The following is a 22,488-nucleotide window of genomic DNA, read 5'->3' as shown; positions in this document are numbered from 1 at the left end:
AACCACAGCCTGTTGAGGTTTCTTCTGGAAAACCTCCTTTCAGTACAGGTAAACCAGGTGAGAGCGGTCAATGTACATAGGACAGACAGGAGAGTGTGACAATTATGTCATGGAACATTTGTAGGTCAGTATGCGACAAACTTGAAGATCCGAAATTTGTTGAAAGTGTAAATATCTATGATATAATTTGTCTATATGAATGCTGGGTTAAACCAGACGATTATATATCACTGCCTGGTTATTGTACATATTCTTTTANACTTTCAATGTAAAGTTTTGCTGTGAGTGAGACTACATATAAAACATATTAGTTTGACAAATGTAGTCAGATATATTTCGTAAAATGGATATGTTAATATCAGCGCTGCATATGAAGCATCCCTTTAATAGAGTTTTTAGATTAAAATGATCATGATTATCAGTTATACCAAATTGAGAAATTTTCATTACTAATTGCATTCTAAAGTTGTTATTGAGTGGGCATTCAGGTATAAAATGAAATGCATTTTCATTTTCATGTCCACATCTACATGCTGGTGTGTCATTCAGATGATACATATAAAAGTCACTATTTAGGTTGCTAGCATGATTTCACAGCTGACAAATTATGATATTGAATTTTCTTGGCCCATAGTATTTAAATGTGCTAGCAATTTCTTCAGTGTTGTTTATATTTTCAGACTTGATGAATTTTTCAAATTGTTGAAGGGAAGTAGCATTTAAAGTTTCTGCAGATAGAATGTTAAATTCTCTACACATTGAGGGAAAAAACTATTGAAATAATTCTCAGTTCTACAGAAAGGGGATTGAAAATATGGCTATTTCTTAGTGGGTATCTTACATTTATATTGCTGTGAAGGTATGGTTCAATGATGTCCTCTAAGTACTTAGGCGTGTCATTATTTAAATTTTTTAACATAAGTGCTAATTTATGATTTTTTCGCCTACAATAACGTGATTCAAGTCCAGTTTCTGCATAAATCTTACAATGAGAGGTCCCTCTACGCAATCCTGTAATGACTCAAGAATATTTTTATTTTGGTAACTACAGTTCTCCCATACTACATCCCCATATTCAGGTATTGGTCTAATAAAAGAGGTATATATTGTTATAAGACTTTTTCTATCCAATTTGTGTTTTAACATTCTCAATATATTCATTCTTTTATAAGCTAGCTCATAAATATTGTCAATATAATATGTTCATTTCCATCACTACTAAAAGTTAAACCAAGATGCTTATGAGTTTGTTTATTAGTTAGTTTCATTACCAAATCAGATATCTGGATGATTTTGTTCCCTTTTCCTTGAGAAGTTTACAGATTCAGTTTTAAGTGAATTAAATTTGATATCCCGTTTTTTTGCCCATGCGTTAATATAACCTAGATCATTATTTAATTTCACTGCAATTTCATTTTGATTGTTGTCTATTTCTTCCTTCATAGAGAGAAGTATCATCTGCAAAAAGTTTTATTTTACTTGTTACACATTCTGTTATATCATTAATATAGATTAGGAAAAGGAATGGATTAAGGACCGAGCCTTGGGGTATTCCGGCTTTGACATGCTTAAAAATTGAATAAAAAACCTCTGTTGATACTCTCTGCTTTCTATCAGATAGATAATTAATAAACCATTGTAATATTTTCCCTTTTATTCCATACGATTCCAATTTAAAAAGTAAACCCTCATGCCAAACTCTATCAAACGCCTTACTTACATCACAAAATACAAATCTGATTTCATTATTTTGATCTAAGTTATTTACTATCGTGTCATATATAGATAATAACTGGTTTACAGTCGAGTCTCTTGGTAAGAAGCCTGATTGGTGTTTCGTTATGATATCACATTCTTTCATATAATTAAACATATATTTAAAAATAACCTTTTCAACAATTTTGCTAAAACATGATGTAATTGATATTGGCCTATAGTTAGAGACATCAGTTTGAGCACCCTTACCTTTGTATATTGCATTAGTGTTAGTTTTTCTCCAAGAAAGAGGTATAATACCAGATTCAATAGTCTTATTACAAAGTATAGTTAGAGGACATATTAGAGAAGGTGCTAATTTCTTTATTATCTTGGGTATCATCCCATCTGGGCCAGGAGTTAATTTTATTATTAAGTAAACACAGTTGATCTTAAATGTCCTCTTCAGATATAATGATATTGACTAGAAGGAAGGGAAAAGTAGTTTCATGTGGGATAAGGGGTCCAAAATTTTCAGAGATTTGTGTTACATCATATTGATATATGCGTTACAATATTGGTTCTTAAGTACGTAAAATGATGCCATGTTGTCAACATTTGGTATCTGGATATGAACACACAACAAGTTAAAGGAAGCGAAATTCTAGATCATGACAAAAACGATTTCGGTCGTTTTTAATAGGAAACCACAGAACGATAACAAAATTAAACACCGGTCGTTTGTCCAAACATGCTAATGCTACAATTATTCGTTTGTAATCTGATGCAGACATTAACTGATATGGTCGTTAATGCCACGCTTTCTTTTAAATCCCGTATATTTCATAACTGCAAACATATCCATATATATAAACTTGATAAAATTGAACGGTTTGGCATTGGTATGGTGTGTTTTGAAGTTACATATTGAGGTGTGTTAAAGATTCAAATGATGTCAACTATTGTAAAATATATGGCGATGCATAAATTAAAAGGAGGAGGAGGAAGGCTGTTGTACCAGGAAAATAACAATATTTTTCTTAAGTTGATCAAAGCGAAAACGTAAATTTGTATTAAGCCATGAACAGAAAATCAATCTTCACAAATACAATCACGAATGATGTCAATTGCTTTAAAATAATATATGGTGTAATTTCATAATTCTTACTTGATCGAATTTCCTCTGATACCTTCACTACACAGGAAATTTCCAGAACAGTCTAATTACATAACACGTGACATTTAACGTTGAATGTTAAGGATGAGATGCTGGGAAACCATTTGTAAAATGTCAATCTAAAATTATTATTTAGTCATCAACAGTGTTTCCGACAAAATCATATATATTTATATACTTTTTGTTTGATTTGGTAATAATAAGTCTCAAGTCACTTTAACAAACATTAATCAAGAAAAGACAAAGTGATGTTAGTGACACGATATTTACTCTATGAGATAATCATTAATCTATATCCGTTAGGTTTCAAAATTTGTATTAACTCGTATCAAACTAATAAACCTATGATTCTTTTTAAATAAGCATATAGATATTAATAAAAAAATAATGATGCCACAAATAATTTATTTTTCAAAGCGATGCTGCAGACCTGTAATAATAACATTTTCCTTGTTTACTGATATTATGTGTTTGTTTATCCAGTCGGATGCATTGAAGTACGCAGCACGTAATGGCCATACCAACATCGTTAAGATGTTGTTGGACAAAGGAGCAGATCCGAAAGAGGTTTGTTTTACATCATATTGATAAATGGGTTACAATATTGGTTCCTAAGTACGTAAAATTATTCCATGTTGTCAAAATTTGGTGTCTGGATATGAATACATGACAAGTTAAAAGAAAAGAAATGTAAGGTCATGACACAAACGATCTTGGTAATTTTCAGTAGGAAACCACACAACGATAACAAAACTAAACACCGGTCGTTTTTTTCCAAAAATGCTAATACTATAATTATTCGTTTGTAATCTTCTGCAGACATTAACTTATATGGTCGTTTATGCCACGCTTTCTATAAAATCCCGTGAATTTTATAACTGCGACTATATACATACATTGTATATATAAATTTGATAAAATTGAACAGTTTGGAATTGGTATGGTGTGTTTTAAAGTTACATATTGAGGTTTGTTAAAGATTCAAATGATGTCAATTATTGTAAAATATATGGCAATGCATGATTTCAGAGGGTGGGGAATGTTGTTTTATCAATATTTTTATTTCAGTAGATAAAAGCGAAAACGTAGACAGGGAATTAAAATTGAAAAGATGAGTTAAAAACAACACCAAAACTAAAATAAACATCGTTTTTCATTTGCTACAATCATACATAATGATATTGTGTAAACATCAATGTAACCCAATGGAAAGTCCTAGTTTTGATCGCAGTCAAGTGTAACATTTTAACAAAATGTATTATTCTGCCATTAAAAGAAAATCAATCTTCACAAAGACAATCAAGAATGATGTCGATTGCTTTAAAATAGTATATGGTGTAATTTCAAATTCTTACTTGATCGGATTTCCTCTGATACCTTCACTACACTGGAAATTTCCATAACAGTCTAATTACATAACACGTGACATTTAACGTTGAATATTAAGGATGAGATGCTGGGAAACCATTTGTAAAAATTGTCAATCTAAAATGATTACCTAGTCATCAACAGTGTTTGCGACAAAATCATATACATTTATATACTTTTTGTTTGATTTGGTAATAATAAGTCTCAAGTCACTTTAACAAACATTAATAAAGAAAAGACAAAGTGATGTTAGTGACACTATATTTACTCTATGAGATAATCATTAATCTATATCCGTTAGGTTTCAAAATTTTCATTAACTCGTATCAAACTATTAAGCCTATGATTCTTTTTAAATAAGAACATACATATTAATAAAAAAAAATAATGATGCCACAAATAATGTATTTTTCAAAACGATGCTGCAGACCTGTAATTATAACATTTTCCTTTTTAAATCACATTTTGTTTACTGATATTATGTGTTTGTTTATCCAGTCTGAAGCATTGAAGTATGCAGCACGTAATGGCCATACCGACATCGTTAAGATGTTGTTGGATAAAAGAGCAGATCCGAAAGAGGTTTGTGTAACATTATATTGATAGATGGGTTACAATATTGGTTCTTAAGTACGTAAAATGATTTCATGTAGTCAATAGTTGGTATCTAGATATGAACACATTTACAAGTTAAAAGAAGAGAAATGTGAGGTCATGACAAAAACGATTTTGGTCATTTCCAGTAGGAAACAACACAACGATAACAAAATGAAACACCGGTGGTTTTCCCAAACATGCTTATACTACAATGATTCGTTTGTATTCATATGCAGACATTAACTGTTATGGTCGTTTATGCCACGCTTTCTTTGAAATCCCGTAAATTTGTACCTGCTAATTTATAAATATATACTATTAACTTGATAAAATTAAGCATAAGCAGAGTTTGATCAAGTCCCTTACCGTCGTCCTTTATCCCTCATTACACCAGAAACGACTCAACTCTTAGTGTAATAGTCTTACCATACGTACTCTGATAGACTGTTGTATTTGCGAAGGATTTTATATTTCTTTTGTCCAGTTTAATCCCGTAACAGAGGCAGTATCTAATTACCAGTCTGGCATTGGAAAATGTATGTTTTAAGGTTATATATTTAAGTTTAGAAAAGATTCAATGATGCCAATTATTGTAAAACATATAGCGATGCATGAGTTCAGAGGAGGTGGGGGGTTGTTGTACCAGGACAATAACATTATATGTTTAAGTATATAAGGCGAAAACGTAAACAAAAAAAAATATAATTGAAAAGATGAATGAAAAACAACGCCACAACCAAATAAAACATAATTCTTTATTATCTACTAGCATACATAACTTATTTATGCACACAGCAATGTAAACCAACGGGAAGTCCACGCTGTGATCGCTTCCCGTGTAACATATAATCAAAATGTATCCTTCTGCCATGAACAGAAAATCAATCTTCACAATTACAATCACGAATGACGTCAATTTCTTTTAAATAGAATATGGTGTAATTTCTTTATTCTTACTTGATCGAATTTCCTCCAAAACCCTCACTACAAATGAAAATATCCCATTTATCTTTTACTTGTCTTACCAGCACAGTCTAATTACAGACCCGTACACATGCGCTGTTCCTCCTTGGACCCAAACGGTACATAAGTACTACGCAAGTGCTACGCAAATGGTACGCAGGTGCTACGCAAACGGAACGGATGTGTTACACAAACGGTACGGAAGTGCTACGGATGACGCTTACAAACGGTGATTCGTTTGTGATGACAAGAACGGGTTTACATAAAAAGCGGAAACATATAAGATATCTAAAACGAAACGATTATACCCACAATGCACAGGAAGAAATAATAATAATTTCGTTTGCATAATGGATGAGTGTGAAACAAACAGAAATGTCTCGTGATTTATAAAGATAAAGGTCGATCAAATATTGGTACATGTAATATATCAGCAACAAAAATGTAGACGCAAGTGCTACGGAAACGCTACGCATGAGCTACGGAAATGCTACGGTAATGGTAAGGAAGTACTACGGAAATGCTACGCAAGTGATACGCAAGTGCTACGCAAACGGTACGGAAATGCTACGCAAACGGTACGCTGAAAGAGGAACAGCGAATTTGTACGGGTCTGTACATAAAACGTGACAATCAACGTTGAATATTAGGGATGAGGTGCTGGGACACAATTTTTAAAACGTCAATCTAGAATCATTACTTAGTCATCAACAGTGTCTGCGGCCAAATCATATACATTAATATACTTTTTGTTTGATTTGGTAATAATAAGTCTCAAGTCACTTTAACAAACATAAGTAAAGAAAAGACAAAGTGATGTTAGTGACACGATATTTACTCTATGAGATAATCATTAATTCATATCCGTTAGGTTTCAAAATTTTCATTAACTCGTATCAAACTAATAAACCTATGATTCTTTTTAAATAAGCATACACATATTAATAAAAAATAATACACCTATGATGATTTATAAATAAATTAAGAAAAATTAATGATTTCTCAAATAATGTTTTTTATAAATAGATGCTGGATACCTGTAATTATAACATCATCCTTGTTAAATCTCATTTTTGTTACTGATAAAATGGTTTTCTTTATACAGTCTATTGTATTGTATGAAGCAGCATGTGAAGGCCTTACCGACATCGTTAAAGGATTTGTGCAACGAAAAATAAAAATTCTGTATTATAAAAAAGTTGTGTTTTAAACCCTTTATTAAAACGCCCTATCCTGCACGCGTTGTCTGGTTACATTGAAGTGACACGACTATTGGGTCATACGAGTTGACCTCTCATTTATGCATATTTCGTGACCCGGAACGAGGCCACTCCCTTGTGACGTCATAATAGTCCGGGAAAAATCAGGCCGCCGCCATATTACACTGTTTGTTTACATATCATATCAGCTGATCACAGTCTCCGAGTTAGCGTAAACAGGAAATCTTGTTGTGAAAGACAACGTAGCTTTTTGAATGAAAGTTGGTGTATACTTTTATTTGGTAAAATGGTGTTTGGTGCGGCTTTCGGTTGTTCCAATAGACTGAAGAGAGGAAGCGGAATTTCGTTCTTGAATTTCCCAAAGAATCCCGTGCAGAGATCGACATGGAAACATTACTGTCGAAGGTCTAGCTTCACAGCAACAAATCATCACACCTTATGCAGTGTGCATTTTTCAATGGACATGTTGCAGTACCACAGTTCGAAATTCGAGAGTTTGGGATTAAACTTTTCACGGAGGGCAAAGCTGAAAGATGACGCATTGCCGGACATTCCACTGATGGAGAAAGAAAATACAGGCAGGTTTTCGTCACCAAAGACAGTCAGAGGTGCATACGCCAAACGCCAAAAAGCAGATGTAAGTCACAGATTTGTTGCTAACCTAAACCCATTTAAATTTTTAACAAGAATTATATAAATATAACAGCTAATTCACACACCAACGTTTTAAAAGACATCTGTCTTCATTTGTTCATCTTCAGAAGTTTTCAACCACCCCCACACTCTAGATCTCCGGCCCCTAGTAGTTCTACGCTTCTTCAATGATTAAATGCGTATGGCATGGACATAACTAGAACAACTTTAAATCTGTTATTATATCTCAATTTACAGTCAGAATTTCAAACACCAGCCAAAGTAAAATAGATAGAATGGATGTTCCTGACAATCATATGTTTGTAATTTATATAATCATTCATTCATTGACATATAGATATAATTATTATACACTCAAACACAGTACCAGTTAAAAAAAACAGAACAAAAAAATACTTAAATTTTGTAAATCGTATAAACGTCTCTGATCCAAACAGTACAGTTTAAATATTTACCAGAAAAATCTGAATACATTTTACCACATTTTATTTTTCTAAAGGCCTAGGGTGTGATTTTGGTGAGAGGTGGGGGACTTGCATTGATTTTAGGAAACAAAACGCGCATATACTGAATTAATAAAATGGGAATATCACTGACTGAATGAAATGACTTATATAGACCAGTCACAAACAATCATAAATAAATGTTAAATTAGACATGTTGACATACTAGCGTACAGTTTGTATGATTTGGAAATAAGAACTTGTCTGGGGAATGATTTGGGGTCAAATTTTGACTCCCAGAAATTTGTATAAACAATACCAACATGTATATAATGTAAAGTATCCATGTCTTTCAGAAATAATACTTTTGAGGGTTGGGGGATCGGTACAGTATATTTGGTATAACAATTGTGAAAAAATATCTGTATGATTTAATTTACTGTTACACATTTCCCCCTGATTCTAGTCAAGGGCCCCATTTCCAACAGTGATTATATAATAAATACCTGTACAGTATATATATGAGGTTGTGGACAGTATGTCTGTCTTGTTGGTTTCATTATACATTTGTCTACAATGTATTTCAGGTATTGAAGTCAGCCATTCAAGAATATGACCCGAAGTTTCTTGTTCAGGAGTTGGATGATCTGGATCAAGAATTACATGAAGCATGACATGAACTTTAACAGAGAGGAGTCACTACCATCATCCCCATATGTTGAAACATGTACGTCCAACGTCAGTACTAAGAGTACAAGTGTTCAAGTCAACATGAGGCCTTCTCAAAGAACAAGAAGGATTCAAGTGCGGCCCAAATTGAGACCTGAACAAGTCAGTAAAGGCACCCAGTGTTGTTTGATAACAGAAGATACATCATGGAGGACATCGGATGTGATCGACAACAATTTTGACCAAGAAGAGGTAGACATGGATGTCGATGACTGTGACCAATCAGCAATGAGTGATGACCAGGATTACAATCCAGATCTCGACAGCGATGAAGACAATGATGACGACGACGGTAATGATGACTAAGAAACAGATATGAACTTTGTGTTGTCAGGTGATGCAGATGTTGCTTCAGAAAAACAATTTCTTGTGTCGGAGTCTGCGTTACACCGGGTACTTTCTGTTTGCAAGACATGCCATGGAATGTGTAGAACAGTAATTAATTATTCAAAAGGAACAATGATAAGTACAACTTCTGTGTGCCCTTTTGGACATGTGTATGAATGGAAAAGCCAGTCATGCCACAACTCATTGCCATGAAGTAACCTACTGGTGTCTGCTGCTGTGTTCTTCAGTGGATCTAGTTTTTCAAAAGTGTGTCAGCTATTCAACATAATGAACATGCAAATGTTTTGCCGACGGACATTTTTGAATATTCAGTCGGTATACTTGGTACCATCGACAATACATATGTGGAGTGCCAATCAGCGGGAAATATTGGAGCAACGTGCAGGTCAGAGTTTGGTAATTGGCGGTGATGGCCGATGCGACTCTCCTGGCTTCTCAGCTAAATATGGCTCATATTCCCTTATGGACCTGAATACCAATGAAGTTCTGGATGTCCAGTTAGTTCAGGTAAGTTTGTATTGAGTGCAAAAAAGTGACCATCCATGGAAAAAAATGTGTTTCCCTTTCTATATACATTTATGCAACTACCTATACCTATATTTATATACATATATATATATCATGATCAGTACCCTTGTTTTAGTGTTGAGTGGTACAGGAAACAGAACTGTTAGTGTGCCTTTGTTTGGCCTAACTTGAAACATCTGTGTTTATTAGAAGACTTGTTCTGTAACTATATTGGTAGTATGCATATATACTATTTTTATTATGTAAGTGCACACATGTATGTTAATGTTTGTGTATTATTATAGAGCAACGAGGTCAAAAGTTCAACGCACATGGAACTAGAGGGACTGAAGAGAGGACTCGAGCAACTGAACGAAGATGACATCCAAGTTGTCACACTTGTAACAGATCGTCATGTTATGTTAAAAAGGTACATGAGGGAGGAACAGTCAAACACCAAGCACTTCTTTGATGTGTGGCACATGGCCAAAGGTAAGATCTGTTTATATTATAATTCTGTATTATATCAAGTTCTTGGTTAGACTTCGTATTCAGTGATCAGCTCAAATTGATACTCATGTACATGTATTAGCGGTTCAACATGTAAAATTGAAGCTTCTATGGCTAAAGACAAACCAGATTTGTGAATTACCAGGTGCATATATAGTTCCAAGGCCCTAATAAGGTTCCAGATAGGTGAAATAAGCAAAATTTCCGATAATATTTTTCATATAAACAAACCAAGGGGGTGGGGGTTAAAATGTAAAATAGTTTATAGGGAAATAATAATATCTTTCTATAGGAATTAATTTGAGCTTATTCTTATAAAGGTGTAACAAAGAAACTGGAAGGTTGTACCAAAAAAGGGATTGCGAAGCCATTCGTCCATGGATAAAGTCTGCAGGAAAACACATGTACTGGACAGCTATGACATCAGGTGATGATGTAGAAATGAAAAAGGCAAAATGGAATTCTTTGGTGAACCACGTAGATGACAAACATGAAGGCCATTCAAACAATTTTCCAAGATGTGCCCATTGTCCCACTTAACGAGAATGGTGAAAGAAAGTAAACAATTCAGTTCCTGATAACATGTAAAACTGTGACCCATATTTGTGTACCAGCATTATCCAAAGTGATAGAAATGTATATACATGAAATTATGTGAATTGGAGTTCAGTAGAAAGTAGTATATTGGGTTAACACTCAACACATTTTTTCACCTTCAAAATTAATCAAAATTAGCTTTAGAATCAAGGTTAAACAAAGTATATGACCTAAGTATCTATCAGTATCAATGCTAAATTTAATTCTGTCTTTAAAAAGATTTTAATTTTTCAATGAATATGTAACTGTCATTATCGAAACTTGAAAATGCAATATTTGTATTGAAATCCCTAAACATGAGATTTGCTTTCAGTCTAAATGTCTTTTTTTCTTGTTTGCGGACTTCAGCAAGTCTAATGTGCGTAGTCAGACTGTAGTCTTGCTCAAGTCAAAATATAGACAGATACGTACCCCGGTAATAATCAATAAAAATCTTCATGTTAGGTCTGGATTTTTGCTGTAGGGTCAAGGCCTCACAAGATGTTGGTGTCGGTGGTTCAGAGTCCCTGCTTGTTTAGAGATCTTGGCAAACTCTCTCCCAATCACCAAACATATGGCTTGGAAGTGTTTCACAATATTGTGAATCACTTTGCTTCCAAAAGCAATCACTACTTCTATCCATCAATGCTTGCAAGGTACTTATTTGCTGTTAAAAATGTTTTGAAGTATAAGTGTCAATTTGTGATTTCTTTTTTGGAATATCTGTACCAGTCCAAAAATGCAATGAGAACACTGTGCAATTATATATACATGCTATTGGGAGAAAAAGACATAGTTTTTTATATTGCTAAAGCATACGTGGTATGAAAAATGATAACAACAACGATAAATATATGGTACTTTCAAATTTATAAATATCTATTTAGGGAACAGGTTAAATAAAACTTTTCTAATACAAATAATCAGTAGTCATCCTGTTTACAACAACATGCATTTAAATTCAATGCTGTATCCCGTTTCTATTTTAACTACATAATTGGACCAGTGCTTACTTGCAACCTGTTAGATTAGACAGGTACTCTGACCAGTATTTCATGTTTCATGTACATGTGTTGGTGGAATTGACAGTTTGTGGACAGATAAGACAGATCAATTTCATAAGAAAATTGTTTGTGTTCCACAGGATGTCAGACTATACAGGTTTCACTGACTGTATGATTGAAAATATCACAATTTCTTGTGTCACTAAAACAGGTTTTATTGTTTGCTTTACAGATTGTACCTTGCAGCCTTACACTATAATGAAAATAATAAAAAAAAGAGCAGAGACAAAAGATGGGCAGCAGAAATGGCAAATTTCCTATCCCAAGGCCAAGAATGGAAAATAAGTGGTTGTAAAACCATGCAAGACTCGACCAACATATGGTGAGTATCCAGGTAGTGTTATTTTTCGATGTAAAAGCTGAAGTATTTATCAGATGCAGAACTCCTTTGTAAGGGAAATTCTAGCTAGTTTTTAAGAGTTGCTCAAGAATAACAGAGGTGTACAATTTTTATCGGTGGAGAAAATATTGGACAGATCTGAAAAAATATCAATGCTTACTTATCGTTAACATTGCCATCAGCAAAAATAAGAAACAATGAAATATATCAAGCATTTTCATGTTAGAAATTACGACAGCTTTTAACAATAGGTAAAACATAGTCAGTTCTATTCAAATGTCAATCGGGTTATTATGTTTTGTTTTTTGCTATTAGGCTATGTGGCTCTCTTGATCGATGCTTGCATAGACAGGCGAATGGATCTGCCAAACTACACCACTGCCATCGTTGATGGAAGGGAAAGTTTTGGACAGATTCCTCCACCTCTTACAGACTCCTACCAGCATGTGAACAAGAGTAAATTAATTGAAAGACATAGGTCAAGGTTCATTGCCCGAAATGGTGCGAGCCCAGGGATCTCTGATGCCACGTGTTCACCTATGGCCTGACATACCTAAAACCACAGTACTCCTCCGATGGAAATGTTGCCCGTATCTTGACAACAGCACATGCAGGGATCACCATTCGATTCCTTTTCCCAAGGCGATGCCATATCCACCGAGTAAATCGTCTGTAGGCAATGTATCTGTACAGTCCGAGGACGATAAAATGCACAACTATTACACACTGATTTTATGTGTTCTAAAAGACAATGTGTTACAAAAGACAATAACTTGACAGCAGTTGTGGTATTGAGAAGACAATTTGTAAATGCCATACGATATATATATATGTACAAAACAATAGAGTTAGCAGTTGGCTGCTGAATGAGTACTTTGAGTTTGATATTTTTGTGTTGAATTGACTTGTATGACCCTACTTACTCATTAATTGGCTCATTGTCATCAATAGGCCCATCATGCTCGACAAACTCAAAAAGTGAGACTTCCAAGACATCTCTATTTAGGCAGTTTGCAATGAAACCCTCATGATTTGTGATACACATGATTCCTTTTTTAAGTCAATTTCCTGGCAACACAGGCATTCTGTCTCTGTTGTCATGGCTGTGCAGCATTCACAATCACACCTGGAATTCAAAGTACTAGATCTATATATGATTTGTATATAATTTGAATTTTATATTACATATGCTGACAACATAATATGCGCAATATGCCTAACCTGATGTTCACACAAAATTCAAGTAAATAAGAAACAGATATATTCTGCTTTGGCCTTTATTAACTATATATATTGATTTATAATTGCAATTCTATCTGTCTGTTGTAAAGGTTCAATTTTTGATTGCCTTTTGGGTATTTTCCACATAGAATTAGAGGAAGACCTGTGTCTTGTAACAGGAAATACACAGATTTTGTTTTGGTCTTAGCCACAATAATCCATCTTATTATTTGATCATTTGAATTTAGTGTCATCAACAAGTTTTGAGCTTTTTGTTGTCCTCATGATTTAGTTGGTTTTTTTTTGCAAGAATGATTGCAGAAATACTTCATATCCATTGTCTAAATGCATGTATAATCAAACGAGCTCTGAAACATAATTACAGGCTCATAGCAGAAACGTTTGTATAACAATAATTGACTGGAAAAATTCCTACACCTTGCAGCACTCTATAACTTCAAAATGATCAATTTCAAATCCAAGTAGACAGGAAGGGTAAAGGAATGCATATAGGCTTATCTATTCCAACAGAGATTGGAGATAAGCTCACAAGTTTATGTTTGCAAATTTATGAAAAAAATTAAAATCCTGAAATTCTGTTCTGTTGTTGTGTAATCATTATAACCCAATATTTAGGTGAAGATATGTACCAAGATATTAAGAGGATTATTCATACAAGCTTACAGGAAGAAGTTTGCAAAAGTTGTGAATTTATAAAAGCTAGGTAGGGTGAGGGACCGATGTCTTATTACTTTAGAAATAGTAACAAAGAACAGGTATCATTTTGTGAAAATAGAGTGATTGTTGCATTGATTAACAGCACAATATTGAATCTTTAAAAAATATCACCGGTTATAAATTGTAAAGGAAAGACTGAATTTTTTTTAATCATATATACATGCACTCGGGACTTTTTACTTCATTGAAAATTCCCCAGCTGCAAGATTTACAAGATGCAGCAATTAAAGAGATGAAAACAAAAAAATCCTATATGATTTTAGTTATGGTATTATATTTTTGTGATAATAGGAACGAACCATTCAACCAAATAGTAACTTTAAGGTAAATTAATTCTTTGAAAAAAACAACCTTTGCAAGTTAAAAAAAAATACCCTCCAGGGATGGGTTATTTTAGCCTAAATATATATACAAGTATAAAATAAATCATTTCGCAATCTATTTGTATTTCAGTGATGACATACGAAAAATGAAAACAAAACATACACATATAAATTTACTTTATCTTTTATCTAGCTTTGAATCTGATTTCGCGAAAAGACGTAATAAATATGTGATTATGTATGCACATATGAAGTATTTTCCTGTGAACATTTTTTTCTTTTCTTTGTTATAAACAAAATACATTTAAAATCGGTAATCCTCAATCGGCTTAAGAAAGATGCTGAACGTTTCCGCGTTTAGGCAGGGAGAATGGGAATCAAAAGTAAAACTTCTGCTGTTTTAGCAATAATTTCGACATAAATCGGAAGTTTGCGATTTCTTCAACAAAACATGTACTCGTAGTTATATTTTATTTCTCATTTTCCTGAGGTGACATACCATGCGATGCTGTCTGTGCAGATGTCTCGTACCCTGGCATGGTCGTCCCCTACATCAGACTCGTCAGTCTCTGATTGTGACGAATATATTTCTTCTGTAACTCGATCTACGTGTTTTCTCGCGGGTTCAAATTGGTAGGGTAAAATATCAAGCTCACCCTCAACTTCAGGAACATCGCTATCGGTATCTGACATGGTGTTTGTTGATAAATTTACGAGGTTTTCAGTAGATATCGAAGTGAGCCAAGGTCAAGTACGCGAGAGGCTAAGGATAGCTTGGGGAAACCCTCGTCCTATGATGCGATCACGAGACCAGCGAGCTCATTAACTCCAGCTTGGTGTTCTCCGCGCTACAACATCAGCCCATAAACGAAACAATTATACATTATTGGAATGTTGAATTACATTCCCGTAAAAAAGGTTATTTAAATGAGTTTAAAGATTATTTTGACACATTTTTGACCACTGTTGTAAAAATCTTTTAAGATTTTGTTGGATAAAGGAGCAGATCCGAAAGAGGTTTGTTTTACATCATATTGACATATGCGTTACAATATTTGATCTTAAGTACGTCAAATTATGCCATTTTGTCAACATTTGGTATCTGGATATGAACACAGGACAAGTTAAAGGAAGATAAATTTTAGATCATGACAAAAACGATTTTGGTCGTTTTTAATAGGAAACCACACAACTATAACAAAATTAAACACCGGTCGTTTGTCCAGACATGCTAATGCTACAATTATTTAGACATTAACTGATATGGTCGTTAATGCCACGCCTTCTTTGAAATCCCGTGTATTTCGTAACTTTAAACATATCCATATATATATACCTGATACAATTGAACAGTTTGGCATTATTATGGTGTGTTTTGAAGTTACATATTGAGGTTTGTTAAGGATTCAAATGATGTCAACTATTGTAAATTATATAGCGATGCATGAATTAAGAGGAGGAAGGCAGTTGTACCAGGACAAAAACAATATTTTTTTTAAGTTGATCAAAGCGAAAACGTAAATTTTTATAATGATGTCAATTGCTTTTAAATAAAATATGGTGTAATTTCTTTATTCTTACTTGATCGAATTTCCTCTGATACCCTCAAAACACAGGAACCTATCCCATTTATCTTTCACTTGGCTTACCAGCACAGTCTAATTACATAACCCGTGACATTTTAAGTTGAATATTCAGGATGAGGTGCTGAGAAACCATTTGTAAAAGGTCAATCTAGAATTATTACTTAGTCATCAACAGTGTTTGCGGCAAAATCAAATACATTTATATACGTTTTGTTCGATTTTTTAATAATAAGTCATTTTAACAATTATTACTTAGAAAATACAAAGTGATGTTGGTGACACGATATTTACTCTATGAGATAATCTTATATCTATGTATGTGTGGTGTCAAAAATATCATTAACGCTTATCAAACTGATAAACCTATGATGGTTTATAAATATATCTCATATAAATTAAGAAAGAATAATGATGTCTCAAATAATGTTTTTTATAAAGAGATGCTGGATACCTGTAATTATAACATTATCCTTGTTAAATCTCATTTTTGTTACTGATATAATGGTTTTCTCTAAACAGTATCGTGTATTGTATGAAGCAGCATGTGAAGGCCATACCGAAATCGTTAAGATGTTGTTGGACAAAGGAGCAGATCCGAAAGAGGTTTGTGTTACATCATATTGATAAATGCGTTTCAATATTTGTTCTTAAGTAAGTAAAATGATTCCATGTAGTCAATATTTGGTATCTGGTTATATAAACACATAACAAGTTAAAAAAAGAGAAATGTGAAGGTCATGACAAAAACGATTTTGGTCATTTTCTGTAGGAAACCACACAACGATACAAAATGAAACACCGATTGTTTTCCCAAACATGCTTATACTACAATGAATCGTTTGTAATCATATGCAGACATTAACTGTTATGGTCGTTATTGTCACGCTTTCTTTGAAATCCCGTGTAATTTATACCTGCTTATCTATAAATATATATTATTAACTTGATAAAATTGAATATAAGCAGTGTTTGATCAAGTCCCTTTCCATCATCTTTTATCCCTCATTACACCAGAAACGACTCCACTCCTAGTGTATTAGTCTTACCATACGTACTCTGATAGACTGTTGTATTTGTAAAAGAGTTGATATTTCTTTTGTCCGGTTTAATTTCGTAACGGAGGAAGTATCTAATGATCAGTCTGGCATTGGTAAATGTGTGTTTTAAAGTTAAATATTTAGGTTTGTAAAAGATTCAATGATGCCAATTATTGCAAAATATATAGCGATGCATGAGTTCAGAGGAGGAGGAAGGTTGTTGTACCAGGACAATAACAATATCTGTTTTAGTAGAGCGAAGCGAAAACGTAAACAAGGAATTATAATTTAAAAACGGAGTGAAAAACAACGCCACAACCAAATAAAACATCATTCTTTATTATCTACAATCATATATAACTTATGAATGCATACATTAATGTAACCCAACGGGAAGTCCACGTATTGATCGCTTCCCGTGTAACATATAAACAAAATGTGTTATTCTGCCATGAACAGAAAATCAATCTTTACAAGTACAATCACGAATGATGTCAATTTCTTTTAAATAAAATATGGTGTAATTTCTTTATTCTTACTTGGTCGAATTTCTTCTGATACCTTCACTACACAGATAACGATCCCATTTATCTTTTACCTGGCTTACCAGCACAGTCTGATTACATAACACGTGACAATTAACGATGAATATTAAGGATGAGATGCTTGGAAACCATTTGTAAAACGTTAATGTTGAATTATTACTTAGTCATTAACAGTATTTGCGGCAAAATCAAATATATTTTTATACTTTTTGTTCGATCTTTTAATAATAAGTCACAATTCGTTTAAACAATCATTACTTAGGAACTGTTATGGTTTTTATTGCCACGCTTTCTTTGAAATCCCGTGTAATTTATACCTGCTTATCTATAAATATATATTATTAACTTGATAAAATTGAATATAAGCAGTGTTTGATCAAGTCCCTTTCCATCATCTTTTATCCCTCATTACACCAGAAACGACTCCACTCCTAGTGTATTAGTCTTACCATACGTACTCTGATAGACTGTTGTATTTGTAAAAGAGTTGATATTTCTTTTGTCCGGTTTAATTTCGTAACGGAGGCAGTATCTAATGATCAGTCTGGCATTGGTAAATGTGTGTTTTAAAGTTAAATATTTAGGTTTGTAAAAGATTCAATGATGCCAATTATTGCAAAATATATAGCGATGCATGAGTTCAGAGGAGGAGGAAGGTTGTTGTACCAGGACAATAACAATATCTGTTTTAGTAGAGCGAAGCGAAAACGTAAACAAGGAATTATAATTTAAAAACGGAGTGAAAAACAACGCCACAACCAAATAAAACATCATTCTTTATTATCTACAATCATATATAACTTATGAATGCATACATTAATGTAACCCAACGGGAAGTCCACGTATTGATCGCTTCCCGTGTAACATATAAACAAAATGTGTTATTCTGCCATGAACAGAAAATCAATCTTTACAAGTACAATCACGAATGATGTCAATTTCTTTTAAATAAAATATGGTGTAATTTCTTTATTCTTACTTGGTCGAATTTCTTCTGATACCTTCACTACACAGATAACGATCCCATTTATCTTTTACCTGGCTTACCAGCACAGTCTGATTACATAACACGTGACAATTAACGATGAATATTAAGGATGAGATGCTTGGAAACCATTTGTAAAACGTTAATGTTGAATTATTACTTAGTCATTAACAGTATTTGCGGCAAAATCAAATATATTTTCATACTTTTTGTTCGATCTTTTAATAATAAGTCACAATTCGTTTAAACAATCATTACTTAGGAACTGTTATGGTTTTTATTGCCACGCTTTCTTTGAAATCCCGTGTAATTTATACCTGCTTATCTATAAATATATATTATTAACTTGATAAAATTGAATATAAGCAGTGTTTGATCAAGTCCCTTTCCATCATCTTTTATCCCTCATTACACCAGAAACGACTCCACTCCTAGTGTATTAGTCTTACCATACGTACTCTGATAGACTGTTGTATTTGTAAAAGAGTTGATATTTCTTTTGTCCGGTTTAATTTCGTAACGGAGGCAGTATCTAATGATCAGTCTGGCATTGGTAAATGTGTGTTTTAAAGTTAAATATTTAGGTTTGTAAAAGATTCAATGATGCCAATTATTGCAAAATATATAGCGATGCATGAGTTCAGAGGAGGAGGAAGGTTGTTGTACCAGGACAATAACAATATCTGTTTTAGTAGAGCGAAGCGAAAACGTAAACAAGGAATTATAATTTAAAAACGGAGTGAAAAACAACGCCACAACCAAATAAAACAGCATTCTTTATTATCTACAATCATACATAACTTATGAATGCATACATCAATGTAACCCAACGGGAAGTCCACGTATTGATCGCTTCCCGTGTAACATATAAACAAAATGTGTTATTCTGCCATGAACAGAAAATCAATCTTTACAAGTACAATCACGAATGATGTCAATTTCTTTTAAATAAAATATGGTGTAATTTCTTTATTCTTACTTGGTCGAATTTCTTCTGTTACCTTCACTACACAGATAACGATCCCATTTATCTTTTACCTGGCTTACCAGCTCAGTCTGATTACATAACACGTGACAATTAACGTTGAATATTAAGGATGAGATGCTTGGAAACCATTTATGAAACGTCAATCTTGAATTATTATTTAGTCATCAACAGTATTTGCGTCAAAATCAAATATATTTATGTACTTTTTGTTCGATTTTTTAATAATAAGTCACAATTCATTTAAACAATCATTACTTAGGAAAATACAAAGTGATGTTGGTGACACGATATTTACTCTATGCGGTAATCATTAATCTATGTCTATGTGGTTTCAAAATGTCATTAACGCGTATTAAACTAATAAACCTTTGACGGTTTATAAATAAATCTCATGTAAATTAAGAAAAAATAATGATGTCTCAAATAATGTTTTTTAAAAAGAGATGCTGGATACTTGTAATTATAACATTATCCTTGTTAAATCTCATTTTTGTTGCTAATATAATGGTTTTCTTTATACAGTCTCTTGTATTGTATGAAGCAGCATGTGAAGGCCATACCGAAATCGTTAAGATTTTGTTGGACAAAGGAGCAGATCCGAAAGAGGTTTGTGTTACATCATATTAATATATGCGTTACAATATTTGTTCTTAAGTACGTAAAATGATTCCATGTAGTCAATATTTGGTATCTGGTTATATGAACACATAGCAAATTTAAAGAAGAGAAATGTGATGTCATGCCAAAAACGATTTTGGTCATTTTCAGGAGAAAACCACACAACGATAACAAAATGAAACACCGGTGGGTTTCTCAAACATGCTTATACTACAATGAATCGTGTGTAATCATATGCAGACATTTACANTTGGACAAAGGAGCAGATCCGAAAGAGGTTTGTGTTACATCATATTAATATATGCGTTACAATATTTGTTCTTAAGTACGTGAAATGATTCCATGTAGTCAATATTTGGTATCTGGTTATATGAACACATAACAAATTTGAAGAAGAGAAATGTGAGGTCATGACAAAAACGATTTTGGTCATTTTCTGTAGGAAACCACACAACGATAACAAAATGAAACACCGGTGGGTTTCTCAAACATGCTTATACTAAAATGAATCGTTTGTAATCATATGCAGACATTAACTGTTATGGTTTTTATTGCCACGCTTTCTTTGAAATCCCGTGTAATATATAACTGCTTATCTATAAATATATATTTTTAACTTGATAAAATTGAACATAAGCAGTGTTTGATCAAGTCCCTTTCCATCATCTTTTATCCCTCATTACACCAGAAACGACTCCACTCCTAGTGTATTAGTCTTACCATACGTACTCTGATAGACTGTTGTATTTATAAAAGAGTTTATATTGCTTTTGTCCGGTTTAATTTCGTAACGGAGGCAGTATCTAATGATCAGTCTGGCATTGGTAAATGTGTGTTTCAAAGTTAAATATTTAGGTTTACAAAAGATTCAATTATGCCAATTATTGCAAAATATATAGCGATGCATGAGTTCAGAGGAGGATGAAGGTTGTTGTACCAGGACAATAACAATATCTTTTTTAGTAGTGCGAAGCGAAAACGTAAACAAGGAATTATAATTGAAAAGAGGAGTGAAAAACAACGCCACAACCAAATAAAACATCATTCTTTATTATCTACAATCATACATAACCTATGAATGCAAACATCAATGTAACCCAACGTGTAACATATAAACAAAATGTGTTATTCTGCCATGAACAGAAAATCAATCTTCACAAGTACAATCACGAATAATGTCAATTTCTTTTAAATAAAATATGGTGTAATTTCTTTATTCTCACTTGGTCGAATTTCTTCTGATACCTTCACTACACAGGTAACGATCCCATTTATCTTTTACCTACCAGCACAGTCTGATTACATAACACGTGACAATTAACGTTGAATATTAAGGATGAGATGCTTGGAAACCATTTGTAAAACGTCAATCTTGAATTATTCCTTAGTCATTAACAGTATTTGCGGCAAAATCAAGTATATTTATATACTTTTTGTTCGATTTTTTAATAATAAGTCACAATTCATTTAAACAATCATTACTTAGGAAAATACAAAGTGATGTTGGTGACACGATATTTACTCTATGCGATAATCATTAATCTATGTCTATGCGGTTTCAAAAATGTTAGTAACGCGTATTAAACTAATAAACCTATGACGGTTTATAAACAAATCTCATGTAAATTAAGAAAAAATAATGATGTCTCAAATAATGTTTTTTAAAAAGAGATGCTGGATACCTGTAATTAAAACATTACCCTTGTTAAATATCATTTTTGTTGTTAATATAATGGTTTTCTTTATACAGTCTCTTGTATTGTATGAAGCAGCATGTGAAGGCCATACCGACATCGTTAAGATGTTGTTGGATAAAGGAGCAGATCCGAAAGAGGTTTGTATTCATTTCATTTCATCAAATTTTATTGACTTTATATATGTAAATTGGATTGGACATCAGGCTAGGCCTATGTTAGTTCTTTCCAAACTTATTTACAAACATAACACTTATTCTGTCATAACAATCCAATTAAGGTGGCTCGACACATCGTCATCAGCGTCCATTTTCGTGACATACTTCCGGAAAAAGTACAGCTAGGACTCAATTATCTTAATCGAAATGTGCATGTACACCGTGTCGTCATTTCCGTATTGCGTATCGGGCATTCAATATCGTAGTGCAAATTATAGTAACACCTGCTGGGCCGTTTTCGTTTAAACGGTCAAACCGATCGGACCACTGTTGTTCGTTTATTAAATAAGGTCGGACCTAGTAATCTGATGCTGCTTTCAGGCGAGTCTTGAGAAAGCCTTGCA

The 22,488-nt window shown here is 33.1% G+C and overlaps 1 protein-coding gene and 1 long non-coding RNA gene across 2 annotated transcripts in view; both read left to right on the top strand.

Annotated features, from left to right (window-relative positions):
• The window catches only part of LOC110461116 (ankyrin repeat domain-containing protein 50-like), a 157,231-nt gene that overhangs the window by 89,922 nt on the left and 44,821 nt on the right, over nucleotides 1-22,488 (top strand). Inside the window, exons 11-14 of the mRNA XM_021514421.1 lie at nucleotides 3,356-3,439; nucleotides 4,739-4,822; nucleotides 16,579-16,662; nucleotides 20,137-20,220. Coding sequence (XP_021370096.1) covers nucleotides 3,356-3,439; nucleotides 4,739-4,822; nucleotides 16,579-16,662; nucleotides 20,137-20,220 — 336 coding nt within the window. The remainder of the gene's footprint in view (nucleotides 1-3,355; nucleotides 3,440-4,738; nucleotides 4,823-16,578; nucleotides 16,663-20,136; nucleotides 20,221-22,488) is intronic.
• LOC110461113 lies at nucleotides 11,279-14,032 on the top strand. The gene is made up of 3 exons (XR_002464089.1): nucleotides 11,279-11,443; nucleotides 12,024-12,173; nucleotides 12,507-14,032. It is a non-coding gene; the product is annotated as an uncharacterized LOC110461113 (long non-coding RNA).

This window comes from Mizuhopecten yessoensis, unplaced genomic scaffold (assembly GCF_002113885.1).
Source record: "Mizuhopecten yessoensis strain PY_sf001 unplaced genomic scaffold, ASM211388v2 scaffold10567, whole genome shotgun sequence".
In the NCBI taxonomy this organism is placed as follows: domain Eukaryota; kingdom Metazoa; phylum Mollusca; class Bivalvia; order Pectinida; family Pectinidae; genus Mizuhopecten; species Mizuhopecten yessoensis.
Note: the sequence above shows the minus strand (reverse complement) of the source record. Positions and strands in the feature narration are given on the sequence as shown.